Source organism: Paralichthys olivaceus, chromosome 15 (genome assembly GCF_024713975.1).
Source record: "Paralichthys olivaceus isolate ysfri-2021 chromosome 15, ASM2471397v2, whole genome shotgun sequence".
Taxonomy (NCBI): Eukaryota; Metazoa; Chordata; class Actinopteri; order Pleuronectiformes; family Paralichthyidae; genus Paralichthys; species Paralichthys olivaceus.
The window spans coordinates 18,850,604-18,874,846 of record NC_091107.1 but is presented as its reverse complement, the minus strand read 5'-3'; the positions used below and the strand labels follow the sequence as shown (position 1 = coordinate 18,874,846).

Here is a 24,243-nt window from a genome sequence, read left to right as displayed (position 1 = left end):
AAGACAGCGCAGAAACCTGTCCTGCTGCATTAGCCTCACTGAAACCTCAGAGTGAAAGAGAGAGCTTGCGAGAAGGAATTTTATCAAGAGAGTCAAGAAATGAGTGCTATCTACTGCCACCTCACTGGATGTTTTATTGAGGATTTACTGCAGAGACACTTCTCTCTACTACTAGTCACAAGAATGAGTTGACTGAGGTCATCACAACTTCCTGATAAAGAATGTTATGGCTTCCACTTTTGTGCAACATGTTGTTTATGTCGAGATATACAAAAAAATCCCTGAGAGATGTTATCAGTTGTAGTATGTGCAAAACAATGTTTCCTGGTGGCTGGAATGGCAACAACATAATTCCATTATAAAATATTTGACAATCATTTATTTATTCATGTGGAACCTTGAGAGCTTCCATTCAACTGGTGTAATATATCAGTCATCCATATGATATGGGTCCCAAAATCAAGAAGATTATTTAAACTCCTGCTCAATACAATGAACTGATACATCATCATGTACTGTAACTGAAGGGAGCATGTTTTCCTGTTCATGTGTGCTTTTCTATACACAGTGATTCAGCTCAAAATATACTTTGCTCTCAAGGAAAGAAAGTATATCAAACTTGATTTAACTTCAACTTAAAGCTACAAATTTGAGCTGATGATTGCAACTGAATCTTACACAGGGGAGGACTTAGCCAGCTGATTTGAACTATTCCTTATGACCCAAAGGGAATCCCATCTGTTGATATAACCTGTATGCTCTTCCTTCAAAGGAAAACAGCATCTTGCTCAGCGAAAAAAAAAGATGAGTGTCCCACACATGTTAAGTTCAAGGCAGGTCAGAGAAGGATGTTACATATAATGTGCTGAGGCTTGCAGCACTTCACTGCAGTGCTCCACAACAGGAAACCAGGGACCCATTGTCTACAAGGACTGAAACAACAGGCTGGCCCAGTGCTGCCTCCTCCACTATCATGTGACACTAGCAAGGGGACATGTGACCAGCCCAGGGGTGAAGAGCAAGAGGGCTGCCTTTACTGATAAAGTGGAGGGAGGGGGGAAAGACGGAAGGATCGCATGGATTTCTGAAGGCAATCCGTCTCCACTCCAGGCCAGTTCTGCTGAGGTGGTTTTTGGGACTGCAGTTTCCTTTTTCTCCCATAGGTATGCTTTATCTTATATTTAAACAGTGCCGAAGAATTTCAAGTGTTCAGCAGATCTGTTTCCTCACCAGCCGGTCACGGGATCTCAGCTGGTCAGTTACATGTCAAAATAAACTAATGCCTTAAAGGTAGACGTGATAAGCGGATTCATTTTACAATCTAACACAGCTGAAAATAAATCTGAATTATTTCTCTTTAGTCTGTCAGCCTAAACCCCATCTTTCAAGGATAATAAGGGAACTTAGGCCTTCCACAGCACACAAACATCTCATTTAAAGTAACCCGCATGAATTAAAAGAACAAACATGACAATGTCAATAATGCATATTTTTTCTTACTCCAATATTGATCTATGTTCTGTCAAAATGTTTAAAAAATTGCAACTCATTTTGGGGGCCCTGCCTCAAAAAAAAGGAAACTACATGCTGCACATTCAACAAGAAGGTTCTTGTTGAGTGATTAGTAATTACTTTAGCAGTGAGATTTAACTGATGACATGTTTTGAAAAGAATAAAGGATTACTGTGGGTACTTACAAAGCATCAATGAAAGTAAATAAACAGTGTTTTAACATGTAATTATGGAATCATTTGTGAAAAAACTGTGTTGAATTAAAACGTTTGATAAGCAGAGGCTTGATTTTTCCTCCACAAATCCACAACAGTGCCTAGGAACAGGAAAGGCTTGTCAAACCATCTTAATAAATCATATGTGCAAAGGAAGCATTTTTAAAGAATGTTAACAGGTTTTCTTTTTTATAACAACTGAACTATTCTGAAACATTACAGTCTCAGTAGCAGTAGCAATGGAAACATCAATAAACTCTCAGCAGTTGATGCTCATAGTATTTGAATATCATTAATTAATTCATACATACGTCCAATAATTCAGAAGAATTACTTCTTTCAGTTCGCTTGGTGTTTAATGGTTTAGTCTTTGTGTACAACTGTCCTGATACAGATACCATAATCAATAATCTTCATGATACCAATACTTACTCCCAGGATAATATATAAAGTGTATGACGAACTGAGTGCATAAGAAAAGATCTGTGGTGCTAAGATACATGCGTTTTACTTGACACTTGAACAATTAAAGTTATTTAACTGGAGTCTAAACTACACTATATAAATGGATGATCTATAAATATGCAAGCTATGCAAGTTGACCGGATGACAGAAAAAACACTACTGCAGATTTTCAGGGAAGGAGGACAAACAGGTAGAAGACCAATTTAAATGCTTGCTTTTGATGCCGGCTCCGTACATGGGCTCTTTACACTAAGTCCACAAAAATCACAATCTTGAAGACAATGTCTGTGTGACAATTGTCTGTGTAAGATGTAGTTTGAAAAAAGTGGAATGCAACAAATTTTAAATTGGCAATAAATGTATCACCCTGTCCTTATATACCATATTACTATTCGATTAATCCAAATTTACTAACACAGATGGACCGCTTCAGAAGGGGGGGGGGTTTGACATGATAATTTTTATCATGAACTTCTCAAAAGAAATATATATGCTGAAACTACATTGAACTTCTTTGCTTTAGTATATGAGACTTATATTGAAGCTCCAGTTCACAAAATTCAGTTAGAAATGTTAAGTGATGGCATAGGGAAAAACTTCACTCAAAAATGTTTTACCATCTTGGATCACTCCAAGATCATGTGACTCAATTGTACCAATAAACTAACTGCCTTTCTACAACCTGGGTGCTCTTGTGAGGAGCCATGTCACCTAACTAAAGAGGAGACACATTTGGCATTTTTGAGGTAAACCTCATGATTTGTCTTGATGTATATTTAAGCTCATATTGCCCATCACTAATATTCTGCACGATCTGCTCAAGTGACGTATGCTGTGAAACATGCATGAAACAACATATGCAAGTCATGCATTAGTGATATTCCATTCCATGTGAGTTGATTAGTCACACAAAATAACCTTGTGATGTGCCAATGACACAAATTACAGAACTTCAGTCACAGCATGGCACTTTATATGACTGAAATAAATGTGACCATTTATTGTATTATCCTAGAAATATGTGTATAAAAGTGAACCACAATCAACTATGAATGAACAATAAGATGTTTAAAGTTGCATTTTCTGAATGAAATGGTTAAATTTGAAAACTACCAAGATCATTTTGCTGCAAAGCTGTTGTATGAGAGCACGGTAGCACAGACCTCAGCTGAAGATAATCTTAGTTTCAGTTGTAAATCTCAGTATGCACTGTAATTCACCACTTCTGTACTGCTCTCTCTTTTCACTCCCACTCCTGCAATCAAAAGGGCTTAACAAAGAAGTCAAATAATAATTTCATTGTAACTGTATGCACAAAAGACTTTTACATAGCTTTGTTAAATATTCAATCTCTCCTGATAGGCCTTTATATTAACTCATCAACTGCTTTTAAATAAACTAAAACAGCAATAATACAGTGTTGAGCTACACTGACTTTAGTGAAAATTGGGATTTTTTTTAATAAACAAAATCCATTCACCTAATTAAACCTAGAAAAATACCTAACCTTGCTATTCTAGCGTCATGGAGTGATAGTTTCAATGAGACCAGAGGACCTGGATCTATACATCCACCTGCTGAGCTAAATGCTAGTCACCTGAAAAGGCACTGACCTTGACCTCTGACCTCTCTTCAGGGATCAATGTCTAAACACTGTTTTCATGACTATGCCCTCAGAAGACTCATTCCCTCTTGGAAATTAAGGAAAATAGGACAATGCAAACAGATTAAGTAAACTGTCTAAATTGTCTTTCCCGTGAACTCTGTCTGACTTGTTGTGTTTAGGTCAGGTTAGAAAACAAATACAAAGACTGAATCAACAAAATCATTTTCTTCAAGGTAGTAGATCAGATGTCTGATTAGAAGCTAGACTGAAACACCAAAAGTGACGATGATTTATTCATTACACTTGGGATGCCAGCACTCCAGACTGAATCCATAAGCATGTTGCACCTCCTAAACCGGGTCAGCTTGAAGTTTTATTGGGCTAAAGTGAAGGCACAGGCATTTAAACCAAGTACAATCCATGTGCATAGCTCGAACAATCACGGCAAACACCTGTTTGTCGGGTTGTACATTCATTGCTGCCATATCAAGGGAATCGTTTTCCTGTCAGACACAGACACAGAGGTCTCAGTGAATGTTTGAGCCTCGGCCAACTCCGACTAAGTCATTCAACATGGGTACCCGGAAAGCTATCTGACAAGGCGGCACACCACATGACTAGTTTACAATCTACCAATCTGACAGCCTCCTGAGGTCGGACAATCACTTTCAATGTTAACAAACGATGCATATTTAATACATGTCGAAGCAAAACACATGACTTAATAAGTAAAGTCAATATAAACCCCCATCTCTTACTGAGCTGTCATTAGTGTGGTAGTTTAATGGGTTTTAATCATTACAGGCAATAAGGAAATGTATTAAATATATGGTTGTTGTAACAATTAGCATTATCGCAGCACTGACAGTGAGTATTTGTACTACAGCGGTTTGTACTCTAAGAAAATGAATACTTCGCTGAGGGTGTTTTTTCATGGTCGATATACGGTGAGACTGGGTTAGACCAGCGTCTAGCCTGTTTCTTAATACAACCTGATAACAATGTGTTTATAAAGCTGCTGGTTCTGTGTTGTAGACTTTCCTCATTAACATCATGCACAAGGGTGGCTAGTCAAAGTGTTAGCAAGAAGGCTAGATGCTAACTAAGATAAACGTCATCCACCCAGACAAGCTAGTTAGCCTAGCTCCCGAGAGCTAACTTAGCTTGTTAGACTTTGAGAACTCTCTGGGGCCACGAAGAGTCTCGCACCGATAGTGACTGAAAGACAAACTTCACCTAGTGAATCAACCATTCATTCACAGCCGAGTGAACGGGTCAGTTTCTACACACGTACCTGCAGGTGCTCCTGAAAGCGAATAGGCAGGATCTGAGCCATGGCGGTTCCTCTGTCACTCTCCTCCGGTTTCTTCTAATGCTAACAAACTACAGCTCCTTCACTCAGATCCTCGTCGGACAGCCAGGGAGCCTCTAGGTCTAAAGTCCAAATGGATTCGACTACGAGCCTTGTTTCAAGCGTGCTGTCGGCGTGATGGTACTTTTTTTAAATTCGTCCCTGAACTGTTTACTTTCGGGCTTCCCCTAGCTAACGAAGTGCCGCTACACCGACTCCCTGGACCCGCAATGGCGATGGAGGCTGGTCAGCGCAGAAAACATCCCGGAAATGGAAGTGCACTCAGCGAGGCGGATGGATACGGAGTCACTTTTATAAAAAGTACATAATACCGCGTGTAATCAGTATTTATTTGGCATATTTACAATGTGCTACATTCAGTTTGAAACGCCCAAACAGACACGTTAGATAAAACTACCATGGAACGAATCTAGAGGGGGAACTACTTCTTTCTATTTCGCCCTTTGATTTTTGCCACATCATTCGCCTATGTAAATTAACGTCATTCCTACGTGTTGTACACTTGTTCCTCTCAGCCAATCAGATCACTCTGATCAGCCACTGAGGAAACTTCTTCAAGCATCCATTCAACGTTTATTTTCTGTTCAAATGTGCTTTATGTGGTCAGATATACCACGTGTTCAGCAGGATTCACTTTATTTTTACACAGAATGCTGTAACAATGTATCAAATAAGTTTTGTAATGAATAAATTAACAATATCTCAACCAAAGTCTCTATGTAGAGTAATGGTGTGTTCATTTCTTATTCATCACTCTTTAAATATATTGTATATTGTTTTTTATTATTTTTTGAACCGTTATGTCGTTTACAAAGGAAGTGCATTGACAGTAACACTAAACCTGAGTCACATTCCTTGTATACACACACATACTTAGCCAATAAAGCTGATTCTGAGGATTTGTGTGTTCTGGTTAGCATCATGCAATATCTGCAGGGTGGAGTGTGCACCCCAGTGATCATTTCCCCTTTTTAACATCCACAGATTCTGCTGGCAGGGGATGTAACCTTATTGCTCAACGTAAAACTGAATACTGAAAAAAAAAAAGTCAAATGCTCTGACCTTTTAGCAGAGATTTCATTCTGTTGATTCAGCAATGTGGAGAAAAGTGTGGCTGCAGGAGAATTAGTTAGCGATTACACATCGTGATACCGGAAGAAAGCAGTAATCCGGGAAGAAGAACATTAGAGAACACAACTGCAAATTAAAATAGTATAAATATAAGTTATATTGTGTGATTCTACTGAATAAAAACTTAACTTAACTGAAATTAAGTCATATAAATATATAAATCCACATAAAAACATAATACAACATGACATCCAAATGAACAGACCATAACAGTGCTAATATTAATTCAAAGCAGTGCAACCATAAGTTTGTGCTTTGTATAAACTTTCTGGATGTAGGGCAGGAACAAGTAAGTCAAGTGTAAACCATCCAAGTGTTAACGCCAGTCTTTAATCGGTGACAGCGAATAATCTTGCGTCATCACATCACTGGATTTCTTCAGACCAAATGAAATGTGACCATAAACATCCGGATAATTTCAATGCAGAACAGAATAAGATGTTTCATAGATTTTCATCCATTTTATTAGTGGAAATGGTTCCCTGTGATCGCTTCTGCTGTTTTCTGAGGTGTCATAATCATGCATAGTCACAAGAGCATAATTCCAAGTTGTACAATACAACATCTGGATTTTGATCCACCCAGAAGGATCACGAAAAAGAATAGAAATCAGATGTTAAGGGGAGGTGCTGGTGGTAGGGTATATACAATTTACAAAATGGTAAAAAAAAAAAAAGTTCTAATAATATTAAATTATTCTATAATATTAAATATATATTTTTATGATTTGCCATCAGTGGTTTTCTTCATGTTTTAAATCTTACAGCCATAAAAACACCAGATTTTTATTTCTGCACAAAGTTCTAATGACATTTTTAGAGCCATCAATCATAAATCAATAGTCAAAGTATTGTTTTTTACACTACAGTGCAAGGGTGGATGAATTTCTACTTGAGTGACAGAAGATAGCATTGGACATAAATAGCAGTCTCCCCCCATTAAAAAAAAGGGGGTTTATTATTTGATTTCTGGGACCAACGTTAATGAAATACCATGATTACTTGTTACGTGGACATGAACTTGGACCAAACCAACTACGTAAATTGTTTACTGATATATATTTTCAGAGGCAGAGAGTGTAGGGGTCCTGAATGGACCATTCATGCTGCTGTTGCCATGGATTCACAGGACGAGGGAGCACAAGACACAGGCACTCACAGAGAAGCCATGTGTGTCAATATAAAAGAGCGGCCTTCGGACCCTCTGCGAGGATGCTGCACAGGCCCGCAGAGGCTGAAATTAACCTCAAGCTCCATGAGAAACGATAGGCAGTGTTGGTAGTTCTGCAGACTTTGCCCTTATCTTTCCCTGTAGACCCAACAACAAGGTATCTCTAACATTACTGTAGGTCGTCCCCTGCTGGGGGAAGACTTAAAGGTTCAGAATTCAGAGATATTTAGAGGTGAAGTTGCATGTTGCAGCTGAATATCCCTCATTTCACCTGTAGAACCTGTGGTGAACTTCATTGTCATGAAAACTCAAAAGGTGGTAGTCTGTCCAGTTTGGACAACAGTAAAAAACATGGCGGCCTCTACAGAAAGATCCACCCTCCATGCAAATATAGAGGTTTTAAACATAAAGGGCCTATTCTATGGTAAAGAAAACTATTATTAATACAATTTAGATTAAACACACCAGTAGAAACATCACTAGGAATATTTTATATTCAATTTCTGCCAAAAATACCTTTCACCTAAACACTGAACCTTTAAGCGAGGTCAGCAGAGCAGCAGCCATGCAGGGACCTGAGATATTTGTAGCAAATGGGGAGAATCTTACAAAAGGTTACTGTCTACTTTACATTTTTTCTTTGGCTGCTGCACTCCAGTGCTTTGGCAAGGATGTAGGCACAGATGGGAGCTCAGTGTTGTCCTGTGGCTGGGAGGATCCCATCAGGGATGACTGAGAGGGGCGGACACTTGGATCAGGAAGCAGGAACGAAAAGTCCCACAGAAGCCCGGTTGCACGTCTACTACTCTCCCCACTTGTCTCTCTATCACTCTGTCTGCTGCATTTTATCCGGCAGGAGTTACAACAATGTCATCACACAAACATGGTCTTTCTGTTGTTTCTCTTTCTGTCTGTCATTTAGTGGGTTCAAGTTCAGCTCACTCTGTCATTGTCATATGAGGACGGTTACATCCAGACCTTATTTAAACTTTACAATATGTTGTCTCTCTTTGAGCTAAGTTCAACTATTATACATGCTGGTACTTCATGAAATGCAAGATGTATAGTCAGGCCGTTACAATATTTTGATTTCATTTTCAAAGACGACTCTTCAGCGCCATTCAGCATAGCATAACCTTTGAACACCAGGAGAGGTGAAGTTACTAATTGACTGTTTGTGGGCCTTTGCTCCAGAGAGGAAGGACACACAGACACACACACACACACACACACACACAGACACACAGACACACACAGACACACACACACATACTTCTAAGGAATACAATTGTTTCAGTTCAACAAAGTCAAATTATCTAATATCTGAGTGTGGAGTTATTCAATTCTTGGTCGGTTGTTTTTACATTTAGGTCAAAGGTGTATGCCCTAATCTCAGGATTCAAAACCTGCAGTAGGGAGGTCAAACTTATTTTGAAGAGCAATTTGCACATCTTACCTTTTTCTTTAATGAAATGATACTTAGCCTTGTTTGCAAATGAACCTTCAAAAAGTTAATTCAGGATATTTTAGGTGCAAATTTAAATTCAGAGCAAAAAGTGGGGAAAACATAAATTCTGAGCATGTCATTGACTTGTCATAAACACTAGAATATTACAGTAGTAACAATTAATACAGTTTATTCACATGTTTATTTACAGTTATATTTTATTTCAATAAAAATAAAATAAAGCATCAGTGCAGACATATACTGTATATTTGAATTGTGTTGCCATCTAGTGGACAGAAGATGAGACATGTTTATTTGAGTTGTCCAAATTACCAAAGTTGTGTTGGTGCAGTTTAAAAGTTCATATTTTCTAATACAATGTAATTTTTTGTTGTCATTTTTCTCACCATAACAGATGGGAAGTGAGCCATTTGCAATTTGCAATGTAACAGTTTAGTAATATTTTAAATGGCTACAAGTATTTGGTGCTAAATAAACTGTAACTGGTATTTGTTCAGTTGTTTTTCTCTTTTTAATCCGAGCTCCACAAAAAGAAAGTGCATAGATCTTATGCTGGACTTCCTCACTTTCTTACTAACCATGGTGGTATTCTTACTTTTACTGGCATTTATTTTTAGCTGTTTAGCATTTTTTGGTTTTTAAGAAACAGCTGATAAAATAAATGCACCAGTTAATGTTTAAAATATTAGCATGTTAAGTGGTGGTTGTCATATTTCTCTTTGAAACAAACAATTACAGGTTAATGTAATATTTTTTTAATCACTTTTTTAATGGTTTAAGGTTTCTTTAAACATGATTTTGAATGCAAAAGTCAAATAGCCAATCTGAAGTTAATGTACAAGCTTAAATTCAAAGAAGCAGTTCAATCAATTAACAAATCCAAATCATCTTAACTTAAACAAAAGGTTTTACACAACTTACCATTTAGTTGAGCTGAAATAGAAGGAGTTTAAAAAATGGTGAAATCCAAATCAAACAAACGAAGGCAGGTTTACACAGCAAGGAATATTTAATCAATATAACATCAGGTTAAATTAGAAGAACAAATTATACATTTATACATAATAGATAATGTCACTTAACAAAATATTTTAAGCATATTTTTAGGTTGAAACCACATGTTTGATTTTACAGTGTAGTACTGATAACATTAAAGACAGTTGTGTTCTGTGTGTGTGTCAGGCATGACAGTGTCACAGTGAAGCAGAGTGAACAACATCAGGATCCTGAAACTGAAGCAGGAAAATCAAATCCAGCCAGCTTTCATTTCACACCCATGCTTGTCCTATCACATGTTGAAATGTGCTAAATCTTACAGCCTTTATAACACTAGATTTTTTTAAATTTCTGAACATCTCAGAGCTATCAATCATATTTTAGAATAACGGAAAAGATGGTGAATATCCCTTGTATGACTGAAGGTCTTCTGCACAATTTAAGTTACCAACTACCAGCAGATGTTAGCAGGTGTTAGTGGTCACCAGTGGATGTTAGGGACATAACTTCAGTTGTGCACCTTGGCGTCATCAAGTGTTTTGACCTTGTAACCAATGATAAAGGTTGGACTTGAGGGTACGCTGAGGCTAAAGGTAAATCTGACCGGCTACTGGCTTGTATTGCAGTACTATGAAAGTACTATGAAAGCCATGTGGATCAGACATCATTATCTCTATGCCGTTTTAAACTAAATGCATTTCCATGTTAGAACATAGGACAAGATGGAGAATATCCCTTGTTCAAATATTAATCAAGAGCATAAATGATTATCCCACTTTCACATGTTATAACGTCTGCAGTTGTCATCCCTCAACATGCCATCTTCTTGTTTGGCTTCCATGACACTTCAAATGGCTTCAAGCTATAAAACATCAAAAGCACAGGTCAGAGCTAATGGCAGCCTGTCAGGAAGCTTTGAATTAAAAACAGGAACAAGTCAAGGAGAACCGGTATCTCCTTTAAAATTTGTATCGAAACCCTTGCCACATATTTAAGAATGATCAAAGAAATTGAAGGTGTGAAAATAGCTGGGCAAAGTCACACATTGGCTCTTTATGCAGACGATGTGGTCTTATAACCACAAACCTAAAAAAATCATTGCCGGCACTTATGCAAATCATCAATAGTTATAGTCAGATATAAGCTGAATATGCAGAAGTGTGAGGCAATGACCCTGGCTGCTTCTGCCTGGAGTGAACTGAAAGAAGAATACTCAAGGCAATGCAATAAGGATTGAGTCAAATACTTAGGAACTGTGATACCAAAGAATATTAAGTTACTATAACAATTGAAATTCAACTGTCTGGAAGTACAGATCAGGCAGGATCTCAATCAGTGGAGAAATTGGGCAGAAGAATGGATGCAATTAGAATGAATATCCTCCCAAGTGCAAGGGTTTTTAAAAATTGGGATAAAATAATAAGTACATTTTTATGGAATGATAAAAAACTGAGTTAAAATGAAAACACTTATAATGGCTAAAGAGAAGGGGGGCTTGCCCTCCCCAATCTAAAGCATTATCATGATGCTGCCCAAATGAACACTTGGTTAAATGACAATTCTGAATCTAGGTGGAGGCTAATAGAGAAGAACGTGTGCCGTGTCTTGATAAAAACTCAAAAATAACCATTTGTAAAGAAAGTCAATGAACAACACAAATAACTGACAATGCATAATTACACTGGAGGTGTGGAAAATAATTAAGAGATACTGTGAAATGACAGATGACCTTATATCATTGAAAAAGATAAAGGAAGACTCTGAACCTAATAAACAAGATATTGCTTTTAATACTTAGGTAAGAAAGGGACTGGGCATATTTTGGCAATGTTAAGATGAAAATAGAATAATGTCATTTGAGCTTTTAAAATACCAACTCATCACACTCACACCTTTTCTGCTACTTACAAATGAGAAGTTACATTCACAACAACAAACTAGGAAGGAAGACTAACAGTAATTTACACCCACTTAAGCAATTTTTAAAGTACTATAACAATGTTAAAGTCTAACATCAAATCTCAACAGTTAATGCTGTCTGAAAACATCAAAACAATTATTCGGGAATAAAATTGAGGAAGGAATCAATATTATTCTAAAAATGGAAGACAAAATATAAAACAAACATGATAAATACCTGTTAAGGATACTGCGGATATCAGGACATAAACAGATAACAAGAAATTGGCTCCAGAAAATATGTCCCTTAACAGATAAATGGAGTGATGCGATTCAACAAATCAAATTTATAATTTGAACTCACAAAATGAATGGGAACTTAAACCTGTTTGAAACAAGATGGTCTAAATAGTCGATCTACTATAAAATGATTCATAATGAATACAAATTTATTGAATGTGATGCTCCATGACAGTCACTTAGAGGAGCACTACCTTACTAAAGTAAATCCAAGTGTTAAAAACAGATTAACTGGACTTGGTTGAGTTTCTTGAAGACATTTCACCTCTAATCCAAGAGGCTTCTTCAGTTCTAACTGGTTTTTGGGAGTCCCAGGTATTTAACTTGTAGGGTTGTTAGGAGTCATTGAGGTTACCTGAAAGGCTGGACCCACCCTGCTGTTGGATTCATTGGGAGTCCTAGACAGACCCACCCCCTGTCAAGTGTCCCAAGGTGTGAATTGAAGTGAAACTTCCTGGAGATGGAAGTCAAGACTTTATTGTGTGTGACTGATAGGAGGTGTCTTGAACCTCCTTCTCTGTTCAGAGATGGTTTCTCTAATTTGACAAAGATAGCTTCCTTCAATCTTCTCTCAAACCACCCGTCTTCCCTGGCCTGAATGTGGACACTGTTGTCTTCAAATGAATGTCCCTTATCCTTTAGATGTGGACTGCTGAGTCCTGACCTGAGTCGCTGTCTCTCCTGTGCTGTGTGTGCCATGTGTCTGTGAACCCAGATAAGAGAGTCCACTCATTGTGATTATCACCTTCCTTTCTGCCTTACAGCGGCTGAACTGGAAATCACTGCTGTTAAGTTTTCTGTTGGTCTGTTTGTGCAACTTCTCTGCACTTTTGGAAATGTTTCTCATGGGAACAGGCAGAGATACAGTAAATACTAGCACAGATCGTCATAACTGTTCCTGATTAACAGGATTAAAGTTGTTTATTGAGACAGAACAGTAGAGAATGATCTTGTTATTGTTTAGGTATGAACATTTCCTTGCTGTTAACTCCTTTCCTGTAACAAGCAGATAATTTAATTATGAGATGAAAAGGTTTTTCCTAATGGTTTATCCCATTTGATAAAAAGTCATCTTTGTTTTCAAGAAGTACTGAGAAAAAGATAAGATAAGAAGATAAGATGTCCTTTATTATGTCATTAGTCACACAATGGGGACATTTGCAGTGTTACAGCAGCAAGAGTGAAAAAGACTTCAGCAAGTAATAAGAAACATGCAATACTTAAGTGTAAGGAATATAAAATATATAGAAATATAGAGGCATATGAATGTAATTAAACAAGTATATACTAGATATACTTCTATACTAGAATACAGCCACTCCTGATGACAAGTGATATGGTGATGAACTATATACCACCATTACTGATACTTTGTCTATCTATTCCATTACTTTTTGAATTTGATTGTAGGATTTTATCTTGTGTAATTCCTAGTGTTGTTTGACCTTTAATGTTATTATACATTTATAAAATGATGATGAATAATAACATTAACTTCATTCATAATAAACCTAATGGTTCTGTAAGGTCAATTTCACATACATTAATGCTGAATAGCAAACAGTAACCTCAATTTCACAGGACTTCTATATGAATATAAAAAAGGTATATGTTCTTAATTGATCCTGAATTAAGTACATCTATATGAGAAGAACATTTTGACGTTTGTGATCATTAAAGTACTTTATACTCTATATCTATCTATATATCAGGACTCTACAGCTTATCGACACTAAAAAAAGTAACAATATTGTCCTAATTTACAATAACATTTTCAGTGAACCTTGAAAGGCCTCCTTCTTTTCTCCTCTTTATATTTAAGTTATATCGAATTTTTTGACATGATGCCCTTTACTTTTCTTTAGTATTTTGTAAGTAAAGTTGTTTGACATTGTGGTGGATGTTTTAACAATCTATCTGTTTAACAGAATGACTGTCGACATAAACAAACATGAGTCAGCTAGAGCTGAAGAAGCCTCCAGGATGAGAGGTGAAATATTTTCAGGAAACATAAGCAAATCCTTTTGCTGATGACTGATCCTGAACAACTAGTTTTATGATTCGCACACAGCCCAAAGCAATGCAGGCCTTACACAGAAATAGGTGCACTGAAACTTTCAGGAACAGATTAACCATTAAGCTTGGTGCTCCCCCTCATGGGGAGGAGTCTCTCTCTTTCTCTCTCTCTCTGGTCAGAATAAATGTTTTGATGTCAGGGACTGCCACGGTTGCATCGTTTGTTTTACTGCTGCCCTGATGGGAAAGAGACACAACATGAGATCGAGTTCAGGTACAGGATTCAAACCTTTGCAATAAGTCCATCTTTGTTTTTTCAACTATATGAGCTGTTTCGTTCATGTTGTCTTTAAAGTACAAATTATTATATTTCTATTTTTTATTATGTAAACTTGTTGAGTATTCCGTATGTCTTTGCCTTTATGTTCTCTTGTGCTCCATTCATTTATTTATCTAATGAAATACAGAGTAGAGGTTGACCACTTCACTTCTCTACCTTTTATAGTTTTATTTCAGCTAATGGCTTGGATTGTGTTCCCATATGTTAATTAAAAAAAAGTCTGTGAAAATATGACATTTTTAAATTGTGATCATTCAGAGATTTGAGCGTTCAGCTCTATGTCTTGTGTGGATCTGGAGGACTGCTGCGTCCTAGAACATTAAAGAGAGGATTTATGGGGGAAAGGCAAACAGTGATCCATTAGCCACAGCAAAGTGCCTGTGGTATAGGCTGTTGAGGAAAGGAGGCTGCTCGGCCACAGAGATGTAATGTGAGAGCTGGAAGTGTGCTGTTGAAGCTTTGTGTGCTGGTGGTTCGTTTTGATTCTGTCTCAAAGGAGCAAGGACATAATGTCACTGACGTGATGAAGCACATAGATAAGCAGTGTGAGAGGACAGTTTATTTAGTGTGTGAGATGAAAACATTTTCATGCTGAATGGGAGACAGGTTGACCGTGAGGATATATTTCAAAGGTTTGGTGAGACAACTTGGATTTTAGTTAAAAATGAATGAAAGTAAAAATGTCCACAAGTCAAAAAGGATTTTTTTTCAAGCACATTAAGTGACAGTAGGTTTTTTTTTCCCAAACAACAATTACACTTTGTTCATAATGGCATCAATGGGCCATATGGTCTGTATTTGTATAGAACTTTTCTAGTTTGATGACCCCTCAGAGCTCTCCACAGTTGCCATTCACACACACATTCACACAGTACAGCTATCCAGCCCTATCTCTATCAGGCATCACTCACTACAGCTGTCAGGGGCAACGTAGGGTCCAGTATCTAGCTAAAGGACAGAGGAGGAGACGGATCAAACTACCGACCGTCTGGTTAATGGACAACCCTCGACACCTCCAGAGCCACAGTGGGAAAAATGTTCCAGACTTTATTGTTATTTGTTATTTTATTATTTTCAGTGGCTATCACTTAATACCTGAGTGGATCAGAAGTAGAGCAGATCATCTACTAGGTGGTTTGACCTCTGACTCCCTCACTATGCATGTGTCCTTGCCCAAGGGCTATAGTGTCCTTGCTAAAGTACTATATCAATACAGTTTATTTATCTTAGTTGTCTTTACAAATAATCCTACTTCCCAATGTGGCCCTAGTAAGAACATCCTGTTATGACAAATTTTTATTCTGTATCGGCCATATTTTCATTTTTCATATTTGCAACTTTTTTCAATATGCTTGATTACCCTCCCCTGATAGAGAGGCCAAAGACTAAAGGTAATTATATGAAGTCAAACCCTGTTTTATGATGCCTCTGTTGATAGGGATATAGTCAGCAGATATGTTATCCAAGGCTCAGACAGCTATTTAACAGTTAGGTTGATGCCACACAGTTTAGAAGAGAGAACTACGCAGATATTCATAGAGCTGTAAGTTCAAATTCATTTACTATTATATGTTTGGTATGTGAGAGATTATGTATGGTCGGTGTTACTATCATGCATAGAATGATCTGTAGTGTTTGGTACCAGTGCAGATTGAAAATTATAATAGAAACAATATCACAGATTAAATATATATATACATATATGATATGAATTGAAATGTGTGGGTATGGTATTGTGCTGCTAAAGCCATTTACTTCATATGATTCTTGTTTTTTAAGGTTTGGTGGAAATCATCGGGTTGACAGAGTAAGTGAGCTTTTCATTTCATTGTTTGAACCAATGTTCACATATTTAAAAACACCATCATTATGAGTGTCAATATCAACATTGTATGGCTACTATGTGAAAAACACTGAAGAGAGTTGTAAATTTAGCCTGAAAAACAGAATTCGGTTTATGTGTCCCAAAAACCAACACCATTTTATTTGACTATAGGCTTAACATTTTGCATTTTGCAGTAGAATAATCTTAAAGACTTTGGGCCTGAGATAAGGCCTGTAGTGCACAGATAAATACTGTTTTTATTATCATGATAATGGTGAGGTTGTGCAATTAATAGGCATAAAACATTGCAACGCAATTGTAATTTATGCAATTAATAGCCTTTAGTGACTGGAGGTTAATTGTCTCTCTTTTTTTTTTTAAAGGAAATTTACATTTAATCCTAAAGAGGGAATAGACAACCCAGTGATGGTCATCACAGATGATGCAGGTATCTAATGCAACATTTCTTACAATCTTCAGTGTATCCAAACATCTTCTCAGTACGAAAGCACATTTCTATCTCTTCCTGCTAAGACTCTGTGTCGACACCCAGCACACGGCTGTGTGTTCTCAAACGTGAGGAAGGGGAGTCCTATGGCTTTAATTTACGAGTGGAGAGGGGGCTCCAGGGTCACATCATCAGAAACGTGGTGGTAGGGGGAGTGGCAAGGTTCAGTGGCCTGGAAGATGGAGACAGACTTCTGGAAGTCAACAACTGCTATGTTGACGATGTTCCTCACCCTGAGGTAAGATGAGATTCTGTCCTGTCAAAAAGAAAGAAACTTCCTCTAAAAGAATCATAGCATTTATACTGGATCTGCTGTGTTTCCCTTTGTATGAATAAGGTGTCCAGGAAGATAAAGCTAAGCGGACACCAGTTGTGTTTACTAGTGTTGAATGGGGAGGAGTATGAGCGGGTTGTGTCACAAGGTCAAGATCTCCGCGGTCTGGCCAGAGCACACAAGGGCGAGGGCTGTAAACCACCCAGATTCTGCCACATCACCAGGGATCCTGCCTCAGGTCTGGGCATCAGCTTCTTACCCGTGGAAGGTAACGCTTTTGTGGTAATCACAGAAAGTCCAAGGTTCAAGATCGGATGTCTAACAAAACCTATACGTTGGAGTTCAAACAGTGTAATTCACCTGTTTCTGCACTGCAGGAGAGAAAGGGCACTTCTCAGTGAGCCTGGTGACAGGAGGTGCAGCTGAAAAGGCCGGAGTGTGTAAGGGAGATCGTCTGGTGTGGATGAATGGAGCGACAGTGTGCGACCTCACACACACTGCACTCAACAGGATGGTACGTAGTCAAACAGTTTTTTTCATATATATGTATATATTATGGAGATATATTTAACATATCTCACAACAGAAAAAAACCAACAAACATCAGAACAAACACAACAGCAAAATCACACTAAACAATCCAAAATCAGACCGATATGTTATCACAACCTTGTCAACAGGCCCAACAACCAACAACCTAATTAGGTTACATAAATTGCCTGAATTGTTTTTTTTGTTATTAAAATGTAATAGGTTTTGATATTTCTCTTAAAAATAAAAATGAGTTTAAATATTTGAACCTTGAATCAGATGTTTAAAATGAAAGCCATACTGCTCTTTTGCTGAATTACTCCAAGAAGGGTTACTCTTGGACTTAAAGCAATAAAAAAAAGATTTTAAATCACCAAGGGGAATGTAAGACTGCAGTTGTAGGACAGATATTAACTCATTCCATTTGAAACAGGAATGATAGCTCAACCAAGTTCTCAGGGGATGTAGTTACTGGATTGTTTCCTGTAGTGAGTCATTTTAAATGAGAGAGGAAATAACATTACAATCAATAATTTGGCAGATGCTTTTATCCAAGGTGACTAACAACTGAGGGACAACACTAACACTTGAACACTCAGTGCTTAATCTGATCAATAAAACAAAGTGTAGGAGAAGTGAGTAGAAGAAAGTGCTCAGTCCTGTCTAATAATAATGTTTTTCTGTAGATGAAAAAATGTGGCAATCACATCACCATCCTGGTGATCGACAGTGAGAGTGAGAAGAGCCACATGCGGCAGAGGAGGCCCATCCTACCCACCATGGCTGTTCCACATAACCTGCCTTATAGAGCCAGGAAACTCCTCCTGGTCTCAGGGCCTGAGGGCTACGGCTTCCTCCTTAGGCTGGAGAGGGCGCCATCAGGACGCATGTGTAAGAGACTAAAAGAGCGCAAAGCTTAACCACAAAACATTGTTAGCATTGATGCTTTTTTAATGTATTTCATGGTATTTTTTGATCAACAGCTCATGTCCTGCGAGAGATGGACAAAGACAGTCCAGCAGAGAGGGCAGGTATGCAGGACGGAGAGCTGCTGCTGGAGATCAATGCTGAGTCGGTGGAGGCACTGACGCATGAAGAGGTTGTGGACAGAGTGAGACAGAGTGGACAGCAGGTTTCCCTCACCACCATCACTTCACAGGGGCTGGAGTTTTACACCAAGGTCGGCATTGCTAACCAACTGCATGTCTTTTCCTAAACTATATATTTAGGAGAAAGAGTACTGCAAAACTATACTTATGATACTCAGATAAAAAGAACTGTGATGGAACTAATACATTTAAAAACAGCTTTAGGCTACAAGATAAAGGGATTTGAAATAACAATGCATATACAGTGTTCCCATGACAATCAACTTGAGGCCAGATGATACATTTCATATGTATGGACAGACACACCCTGTGCATATGACTGCAAAAATACACCTTCCTTCCTCAGAATATCTTTACCAGAATTAATCTTACAATAAGACAAGCCTAACCTATCACTTTTCATTGTGCTTAATTTAACTTGCATAAGACAATAAATCTTGAAACTTGAATTTGGGTGCATACCTCCACCAAGGTGTCATCTTATGAAACCACATTTAAATTCACTAGATTTGTATTTGGATGTGCACTAAATTGCACATGCTCATTAAATAATAGTTCCCAAGTTTTTCAACACGATCTATGAATTATTCTCTGAGAAATCAAGGAAAATCATGAGTTGAAAAACATCCTATCTAGCAATGTGAAAATGTGTTGTTCTCTGCACTAATGTTCTTCCCTAACCAATACTTCCTCCAAAGCTCAGGATATTCCGTCCATTCGTTTTTGTGGTGTCTCGCTTACAATGAAACAAACCATTCAACAAACAGACAGGGGTTAAAATATAACCTTCTTGATAAAATGTATAGTCACCATAATGGGTGTCCATAGACTTTTACAGATACTTGTGAGTTTCAGCTGGGCATCGCATTATAATACAGATCCTCACTTTGTCCAAGCCAATCAAAACAATTATTATGCATTCATATCCTAGAACAGAGAGCAGAGACTAAATTAACTGAAAATTGGAAGCTATATCTAATATAAAGAAATATCTCAACTGAATTGTCACCCAGGATTGGTGTGTCTTTTCTCTATTTTGTCTACAGTTGGGTCTGTCCCCTCTTCTCTTCTGTGAAGATGATGGAGTTGAGGAAGAAAAGGAGAGCAGTGTAGCAGCCTCTGAAGCAGAGCAGTCATCACAGAATGAAATGGAAGGCTTGTGCAAGCCCAGACTCTGTTCTCTCCTAAAAGGCCCTTTGGGGTTTGGCTTTAATCTGGGTTGTGTACTACACAGTCCAGGGACCTTCATCAGCAAGGTGGGTGATGAAATATTGTACCAGTAAAAATAACGTTGTTGCTGAGGCACCAAGGAAAATAATAGAGCAGTTGGAGATATTGTGTATTTTCTCAAATGCTTTCGATGATTATCTTTTTCTCCTGTAGGTGGTTTTCGGCGGCTCGGGGCAGAGCGCAGGACTAATCGAGGGAGATGTGGTGATTGAAGTGAATGGACAAAATGTGGAGGAGAAATATCTGGAGGATGTTATGATACTCATGAAGGATGGAGGCCATTTTCTTTCATTATTAGTCATGGAAAAGACAAGCTATAACAAGATGAAGCAGACTGACTCACCAGCCAATGACGTCACTGAGGTAAAAATATTACCTATTAAGTCTGTTAACACCTTTATCACTTTAACAAATACCACGATCTTTACCATATTATCTTATTTGTGACTCAGCAGGAGGAGGAAGACTTTGAGATATCATCTTTGTGAGCACTGAAGACACATGATTCTGAAGAAATTCTCACCATATATCTGCTCAGAAAGAAAACTACTACTCTTCAGAAAATGAACACTGGATATGTAAAGTATTGATAATAAATGGGCTAAAACATTGTCATGGCCCTTGAATATGTACATTTTGTGTTGATTGCATTGTTGTGAATGGAAGAGGAAGGTTATGTTTTATGTGTACCATGTATTATGTATAAAAAAGAAATTAAATGTTTATCGTTGATCCCAACTATCTGTTGTTGAGATTTTTCCCATGACATGTTCCCTGTTTCTAAATATATTCAGTGTGTTACCTTGAACAGCCAAAAATGACAAAGCCTAATACTTAAAACACATAAATGGAAAATGTATTAAAACATAACATGATACAAGATTCTAGATAAAGATCAGAATCAGAATCAGAAGTACTTTATTAATCCCCGTAGGGAAATTCAAACGTCACAGAGCTCCTGAGAAAGATGTGAAATAGCATATGCAGGTATAAACATAATAATATAAAAGTCACGTAAAACTAAAATGAAACGAAAGATATACATATGTAGAAATAAAAACTGGGTGTGTATAGATTTACATTTGTACATGAATGTAAGTTAAAGTATACACAATATAAGCTTATTTACAGGTTGTCATTATACAATTTGACAGCCACAGGCAGGAATGATTTCCTGTGGCGTTCTGTCGAGCAGTGTGGGTGAATGAGTCTGCCACTGAACGAGCTGCAGAGGCTAATCAAGACATTATGGAGAGGGTGTGACGGAAAGTCCAATATTGTCCTTACTTTGGACAAAGCTGATAAAGTGGTAATGTGCATGATGATGTCTGTGTGTTATGTAACCACTTTTTGAATATTTATTGCATCTGTTATCTGATGGGGGGGGATCTGATGATCATGCCCTGGGGTGACATGTACCTTCTCCAATCTTTGCAAAGTGAGCTGGTTAGTACTTTTATCCACTTGCCAGTTATGTGCACTGGAAAGCTGTAAGCCCAGAATGGTTCTCATAAATCAAATAGACAATGATTAAACATGAATTAAAATTTTAATATAGCTCCTTCATCAAATAAAGGGCAAGGCATGTTTATTTGTATAATATAATTCAACAACTGGGCAATTAAATGTGCTTTACATAAAATATGAAAGGCCTCATGACAAATTTTAAAAGCAACAAACGCCTGCATGTCTTCTGTCTCCAAAAGCATTTAAATTCCAACTCATCCAATTGTTGATTTTTTCAATACACTTGGTCAGTTCTTGTTTTATTGTCCCCTGGTGGTATGGTTATATATCTGTGTGTCAGTAACATATTTTGATGTTTTCCATTATCTGAATGGAAGCATGTAGATGTTAAACGGAAGTGGCCCCAAAATAGAGCCTTGAGGAGTTCCACGCTATATTTGTATATTTAGATGGGGACTCACCTATAGACACAAAACAATCCCAGTCATTTAGAGATTCTGTGCCAAAAAGTCTTACCCAGTTTTCCAGTCGGTCTCGTAATATACTGTGGTTGACTTTGTCAAAAACATCCAAATCCAAAATCGAAATGTATCAGATTAATAATCCTGTAAATATGTCTGCTTCACTCCTCTGCTGAGTGTATGTGGCACAAATGTAGTTGGTGCATCAACTCAAATTCCTTATCATCTGAGTTAAACATTGTAGGGAAAGTGAGAATGAAATCAAAGTGACATTCTGAAAACGCGTCGTGTAAACATAACATTATATATATTAACACACTTTAATTCTATAAGAAGCGACTACCTCGCCTGTTTGTGTTCAGGCACTTGTGCGGTCAGCTGTCGCCAGGGGTCCTTCTACTGGAGGTGACATTCGTTCGGCTAGCAGGAACAGGGGAAGCGGTTAGCATCGACAAACACTTCAACATGGCGCAGGCAGTGCAAAAGCTGGTGGCTAAAGTTCCTACTCTGCTCGGCGGTAAGTCTCTGTACTGTGTTATCATATACAAATATAAAGTGTTGTATAGAACGAGGAACTAAGACCTAGTTAGTGTTTTATTTATTGACAAGACGTAGCGAGGCCGTGACCTAGCTGTCGATTCAATGAAGTGGACGTCACGCGAGCTAATGCTGCCCGGATGAACATTTAAAATGTAACTCTTAGCAGACTAGATTGATCTGTAGCTAGCTAGCAGGGATTGTTTATACTGTTTACACACATTGAACCCATTAGCCATTTAGCTATGCAGCTAATGCTAGCAATCAGCGTGTAGTACAGTGCTCCAGCTCGAAGCTAACGTCAGTCTGAGTGTGGCTGCAGACCAGAGGCGTGCAGTGATCACTGTGTTTCTCCTCTCCTTCTAGCCGCTGTCACCTATTCCAAACCCCGGCTAGCCACCTTCTGGCACTATGCTCGTGTTGAACTTGTCCCCCCGTCCCCTGCCGAGATCCCCAAGGCCATCGAGGGAGCCACCAACCTCATCAAGGGTTTCCAAACAGGACGTCTGGGTCAGACCACAGTCAGGGTATGTGTTATTCACTGACAAGCTGTGTGTGTGTGTGTGTGTGTGTGTGTGTGTGTGTGTGTGTGTGTGTGATTGCAGATATGTTTTTTAAAAATCAATTAACAGGTGTCACAACAATCCATGTGTACAGTATTTTCTATCCGCACCAGTGATGACATACACCATCAGAAATACTAATACAAGTATCCAATAGGTAGTTTGTATATGTTATATGCTAGTTAGGTTTAGACCTGGTTCTCAAGTCGTTTGTGTTTGTTGACAGAACTTTTTGTTGTATTAAAACACGTGGGTACACAATGTACTATAATGTTCTAGGAGTTTTAGATCAGTACTCCAGTGGATGTTCTATCAACAGAAAGTCATCTTGATTCTATCAGCAATGAAGAAAGTCACCGTAGTTTTACTTGCAGGTCTCTTCACCACAGTGAAGCATTATTAACATGAATAAATAGTAATTTATCAGTTTGGCCAGGAGACATTTGGGATCATGAGACATGGTTTTGAATCTCTGGCTAGTTGTTGAATCATTGCATTCTTTAAAAATCCAGGTAAAACAAAGAATAATACATTTTTCATAGTTAGTCTCTGCTGTACAAAATAAAAACCATGAAAGTGATCCACATTTAAATTATGCCAGTAATATTGTCATTAGTGGCAAATATTCCTTTTTTCCAGAAGCTAATCAAATGAAATTGTTTCCTCACAGGATGCTATGAGGAATGGACTGGTGGCCACTGAGGTGTTGATGTGGTTCTACATCGGAGAGTGCATCGGCAAAGGAGGCCTCATTGGTTATAATGTCTGAACTGTGGACTGTCATGCTTTTCTTCTCTTGAGCGTTGTATGTTCAACTTCCTTCAAGACACCCGGGATCTAATAAACAAATGTCTATTGTTAAAAAAGTACACAGTTTTCTGACTCCTTGCTTTTTCTGTGTCATGGGTTATTGTGTTTTGGTTATATATTAACTGCAGGTTTACTACAGACTTTCGTTTTCATATAGCATGCAAGTATTTGATTCATGCCAGCACACAAAAAAATAAAATAAAATAATTAAGGTATGAAGGACTATATCCTCCCAGAATGCTCCCAGTTTTATTTGATCATATCCAGCAGGATAGAACATTGTCACAGAGGAATTTGTCCCAAGTAACTGGGAATAGAGCAAGTGTAAATGATCTGCTGTGTGAATTTCATTTTACTGCATCAGTTTGATGGGGTTAGTGGTGTGCGTACTTGTTCACTATCAGAGGAGTCAGCAGTCATTAATGTTATTAGTAAAAG

The 24,243-nt window shown here is 37.9% G+C and overlaps 3 protein-coding genes across 5 annotated transcripts in view; 2 read left to right on the top strand and 1 right to left on the bottom strand.

Annotated features, from left to right (window-relative positions):
* cltca (clathrin, heavy chain a (Hc)) overlaps window positions 1-5,605 on the bottom strand; it is a 30,466-nt gene extending 24,861 nt beyond the window's left edge. For both annotated transcript variants that reach the window (XM_069539990.1, XM_020085655.2), the window contains exon 1: window positions 5,093-5,605. In XM_069539990.1, coding sequence (XP_069396091.1) covers window positions 5,093-5,134 — 42 coding nt within the window. In that variant the 5' untranslated portion in view covers window positions 5,135-5,605. The remainder of the gene's footprint in view (window positions 1-5,092) is intronic.
* An 8,701-nt stretch (window positions 5,606-14,306) lies between these two features.
* Window positions 14,307-20,705, top strand: nherf4b (NHERF family PDZ scaffold protein 4b). 2 transcript variants are annotated; one of them, XM_020085563.2, is made up of 11 exons: window positions 14,307-14,424; window positions 16,270-16,297; window positions 16,699-16,763; window positions 16,850-17,061; window positions 17,161-17,365; window positions 17,475-17,611; window positions 18,315-18,519; window positions 18,612-18,808; window positions 19,784-19,993; window positions 20,121-20,330; window positions 20,423-20,705. In XM_020085563.2, exons 1-11 carry the CDS (start codon window positions 14,391-14,393, stop codon window positions 20,453-20,455), a joined length of 1,536 nt encoding a protein of 511 aa, XP_019941122.1. In that variant the 5' UTR covers window positions 14,307-14,390; the 3' UTR covers window positions 20,456-20,705. The 2 variants fall into 2 exon arrangements, with proteins under 2 accessions (XP_019941122.1, XP_019941121.1); XM_020085562.2 differs by having other exon boundaries at window positions 20,420-20,705.
* Window positions 20,706-22,251: 1,546 nt separating this feature from the next.
* atp5l (ATP synthase, H+ transporting, mitochondrial F0 complex, subunit g) lies at window positions 22,252-23,864 on the top strand. The gene is made up of 3 exons (XM_020085556.2): window positions 22,252-22,412; window positions 22,799-22,959; window positions 23,666-23,864. The coding sequence occupies exons 1-3, from the start codon at window positions 22,361-22,363 to the stop codon at window positions 23,762-23,764; spliced, it is 312 nt and encodes a 103-aa protein (XP_019941115.1). The 5' UTR covers window positions 22,252-22,360; the 3' UTR covers window positions 23,765-23,864.
* The last annotated feature ends 379 nt before the right edge of the window (window positions 23,865-24,243 follow it).

Coding starts and splice junctions, on each gene's coding strand:
- nherf4b (XM_020085562.2), top strand. CDS start 14,391: ATGGGAAAGAGACACAACATGAGATCGAGTTCAG. Junction 16,298..16,698: donor GAAATCATCGGGTTGACAGA/GTAAGTGAGCTT, acceptor TTTTTTTTAAAG/GAAATTTACATTTAATCCTA. Junction 17,366..17,474: donor CAGCTTCTTACCCGTGGAAG/GTAACGCTTTTG, acceptor TCTGCACTGCAG/GAGAGAAAGGGCACTTCTCA.
- atp5l (XM_020085556.2), top strand. CDS start 22,361: ATGGCGCAGGCAGTGCAAAAGCTGGTGGCTAAAGTTCCTACTCTGCTC. Junction 22,413..22,798: donor AGTTCCTACTCTGCTCGGCG/GTAAGTCTCTGT, acceptor CTCTCCTTCTAG/CCGCTGTCACCTATTCCAAA. Junction 22,960..23,665: donor TGGGTCAGACCACAGTCAGG/GTATGTGTTATT, acceptor GTTTCCTCACAG/GATGCTATGAGGAATGGACT.